Below are 3751 nucleotides of genomic sequence, written 5' to 3' on the forward strand. Positions count from 1 at the left end.
ACTGAATGTGTTTTTATAATCTTAAGCCCATGACCAATATATTTTAATTAACGCTGAATGAATGTGAATGCAGCAAATTGTTTGCATTGCAATTAAAGTTGCAAACTGTACACTGAATTTTTTGTGCGGAAAGGTTATGATTTATGAAATGGCAAATTAAACGCAGTCCCACAAAAACTATACATGTTGGCATTTATTGTTGACCGAATGCATGCGTTCAAAGGTCGACGCGTCAGCACATAACCTTGAAATAGCGCCAAATTCCTTGCTCACCGGCGCGTTATAAGGGTTGTGAATGCAGCTTTTCCTTTACCGATCGTTGCCAACTGTGCGAATGCCATTTCTTCAAGGTCACGTAGCAAACTACTCGCAGCAATGGCGAAACATTACATTCCAGTCATAGATTTTGTCATGATGGCAATAAAACCTTTCATCACTTATTACTTGGCGTAAAACAGCTAAAACATAATGTTTTCAAAACATTCAAGCAGGCATAATCATAAAATTAAAAGCCTAAACTTAAGAGTTGCCTTGTTAGCATGAAAATAGTTAACTACACTTTGGAACATATTCATCGTGTATTTGCGGTTTCCTGTAGCAACGTCACGCTTGTGGTTCGACACACAAGCTGAAAACTTGCAAGTCTCTTAACCCGTACGTGCTCACCAGGCTACATGCACAAACTGAGAAATGTATGATAAATATCTATAAGTTTCCGCTGGCGTTGTCTAAAGTTATTTGAGCAATGATTTTCAAATAACACTCAAAGGTTTTTCGGTATAATTCCAAAATTTGTTTGTGTCTCAGTAATGTTTTACATGAAATAATCGAGTTATTTATTCATACAAATGTTTTGCTGCCAGTACACTCAAAAGAAACCATTGGGCAGCAAATGTGATCAGAAACTCGCTGACCTGGTAAATAATCAAATAATATGACATTTAACGTTTTGTCCGAACTTTGAAACAAACATTTGCTTTAAACCAAAACACTTGTCAACTGGCAATTTCAGTTAATGATTGTCAGAACTTGACCTCGCGCATTTGAGATACGAGTGCGAGTTCATTTTATGTGATGCAACTGTAAAAAGGCATACCATTCAAACACAATTAAAGCACATTTTAATGCAAATTTTGTAAGTGTTTGATTGACGTAAACGACCACAGAGCATGTCAACGAGAGAAACATTGCATTTGGGCTGAACCCGCATTCAGTTTATTGCTGAAGTTCTTGTTTATGATTCACTTTAAAAGCAAACAACGTCGGGGTTACGCACAAATAACTGTGTGAGGTTGTAAAATGTGCACTCAGGCGTTACTGTGTGAAGCGTACCTTTTCCTTGTTGTTTACCGCAAGTCAAACTGTGTTGTCTGTTGACTCGGCAGAACTTGTCTTTTCCTGCAGGTCACGCAGCCAAGTGCACATAACTAGTCTATAACTACAAAACGGAATATTGCATCCCAATTAGATTTCGGTGCATATGGTTTAAATTAAGAAACAAATCGGGATGATTTGACAATCTTTAGAAAGCTGATGGTTGAAGCTTTTTCAAATGTTGGATTTACTTACCGAGAATTTCAGGTATCTGAAAAAAGAAGACTAATCCGAAGTAGTAGAGGCCAGATAAGATATAACCAGAATATCGATAGCAGTTTCTCAACAGTTTTATCTTAGGCTGTTAATAGACAGAAAGAAAGAAAAAAGGATGCCACGCAGCCAAAGCGGTAATAAAAGTTGGAGAACTGGTACAGCGTCTTAAGCGTGCTTGTCGAGAAAATTTTTAAATTGTCTTGGCCTTCCCGAGTAGTGGTTTGTAAACATGTTAGTCCAAGTTGTAACCTACAAAATCCATTCGGTTAACTCTCATTTCTGGGGTTTAAACACCAAAACGTGTTCATGTAGCCTAAAGAATAATTTCCTTATAAATGCTTTTAGTGGGCAGGCAACTAAAATATCATCTAAATACACAACAACGAAAGTGTAGTGATTGACACACTGAGTACATTAGGTTCTGAAAATTCTAAGCACCGTTTTACTTTTCTGAATGCAAACCCTTTTGTTTACTTCGCCACATCTTACTCAGAAAACCGCTGTAATTTATATTACTTGTATATTCCAGTGTATGGCGATTTTGGAATCAGGCATTGATTGTCGACCCATTTCTGTTAAGAACACAAAAAACGGGCACATAATTGCCATGACAGATAGCAATATTCCGATCATTGATTTTGAAACTTGTGGATTGCAAAACGAGGAATGTTTACAAGAGAATTTTGCTATCGTCGGAAAGCAATTGGTGGATGCTTTCTTCAACGTTGGATTCGCGTACTTAAAGAACTACGGCATAACTGAGTTAGTCAATTTGTTTGATTGAAGGCAACCTATTTCTGAAAGTTACTGATGGGTAAATCCTTTCTATTTGTGTTGTAGATCCTACATACAAGACGTGCATAGAGTGACCGAAAGATTTTTTATAAAACCCACGGAGGAAAAAAAACGCTACCCCATGAAGGATATCAGCATTTTCGGATGGATAGGAATGAACAAAGAAAGCGCGACGTAAGCCATTTCACAGACAAAAAGGTTGAAATGTTTTGAAAATATTTTTCTATGGAAAAATATTCTAGTTAGTGTTACTCAAATTAAATTTTTGAACTACAAAATTTATGTTGATACATACATTTAGAGGAAACCCGAATATGCCGGACTACAAAGAGGCGTTCAATATCCACAGCGCGTCATTTGCAAGGAGAAAAGAAGAATGGCCGGATGATATAGCACCAGGATTCTCAGATGCTATTTTAGGTTTCATGGAGCACGGACGCAAACTCACTTTGAGAGTTCTTCGTGCTTTAGCTGTTGGAATGGAGTTGGTGGTAAGACTTACAATTATAAATAAAAATACCGAATCATCTTTCAATATTGTTGACACAGGACGGGTATTTTTTCGGCAAATGTCACAGCAAAATGCACACGGATAAAAGCAACACCACAGCTAAAACCGTTTATTATCCGCCTGTGAAAAGTGAATTGATTCCTGGTCAATTGTGGAGCGGGGAACACGCGGATTCAACATTTATCACGTTCGTTTTCCAGGATCAAGTTGGAGGTTTGCAGGTAAGAAAAGTTTGTTAAATCAGCGTCACCAAATTCCACTTATCTCGTTGTACAGGTGAAGACAAGAGACGGCAAATATGTGGATGCCACCCCTACCGAAGGAACGGCTGTTGTAAATGTTGGTGAGATGCTGCAAATTTTGTCGAACAGAAATCTTAAATCAACGGTTGGTATCATTTCGAAAACAAACATAAGTTGTTTTTAATTTACAAAATTTGATCAGGTGCTTTCTACCAAATTATTTGCACAATTGTTTCAATTTCTGCATAGCAGTGACCCCGAACGTAGATGTTTGTCTGTAATATGTCTCACGTTAGAGTTAATTAAGACTAGTGTGTAAAATTTGTTTTCTATTTCAGCAACATCGTGTGGTTTTTAAGGAGGCTGAAATGCGGAATACGGCTCTTCGTCGTTCACTCGCATATTTCGTATTTCCTGACAACGATGTCGTCATCAATAAACCATTGGTTTACAAAGACGAGACCAGAAACAAATACGACGAATCGTATGAACCGCTTACAGCTGGGCAGTGGGCCAACAAGAAGCTTGTTACTTACTGGAATGCAAGGACCGGTGGAAAATGAACTGAATGCCTTTTGTAATCTTGACCAATGTATTTAAATTAATTTGTGGA

General features: G+C 37.7%; 1 protein-coding gene across 1 annotated transcript; it reads left to right on the forward strand.

The window, feature by feature from the left end:
- Positions 1–2123: 2123 nt before the first annotated feature.
- Positions 2124–3751, forward strand: LOC145908987 (uncharacterized). Its single transcript, XM_082996305.1, has 6 exons — positions 2124–2352; positions 2431–2559; positions 2687–2876; positions 2935–3117; positions 3173–3283; positions 3477–3751. Exons 1-6 carry the CDS (start codon positions 2198–2200, stop codon positions 3699–3701), a joined length of 993 nt encoding a protein of 330 aa, XP_082852431.1. The 5' UTR covers positions 2124–2197; the 3' UTR covers positions 3702–3751.

This window comes from Ascidia mentula, chromosome 1 (genome assembly GCF_947561715.1).
Source record: "Ascidia mentula chromosome 1, kaAscMent1.1, whole genome shotgun sequence".
In the NCBI taxonomy this organism is placed as follows: Eukaryota; Metazoa; Chordata; class Ascidiacea; order Phlebobranchia; family Ascidiidae; genus Ascidia; species Ascidia mentula.

Excerpts from the sequence above, each read along its gene's own strand:
- LOC145908987 (XM_082996305.1), top strand. The coding sequence starts at position 2,198 with ATGACAGATAGCAATATTCCGATCATTGATTTTGAAACTTGTGGATTG. Across the intron at positions 2,877-2,934 it reads CTGTTGGAATGGAGTTGGTG|GACGGGTATTTTTTCGGCAA; the intron begins GTAAGACTTACA and ends TTGTTGACACAG. Across the intron at positions 3,118-3,172 it reads ATCAAGTTGGAGGTTTGCAG|GTGAAGACAAGAGACGGCAA; the intron begins GTAAGAAAAGTT and ends CTCGTTGTACAG.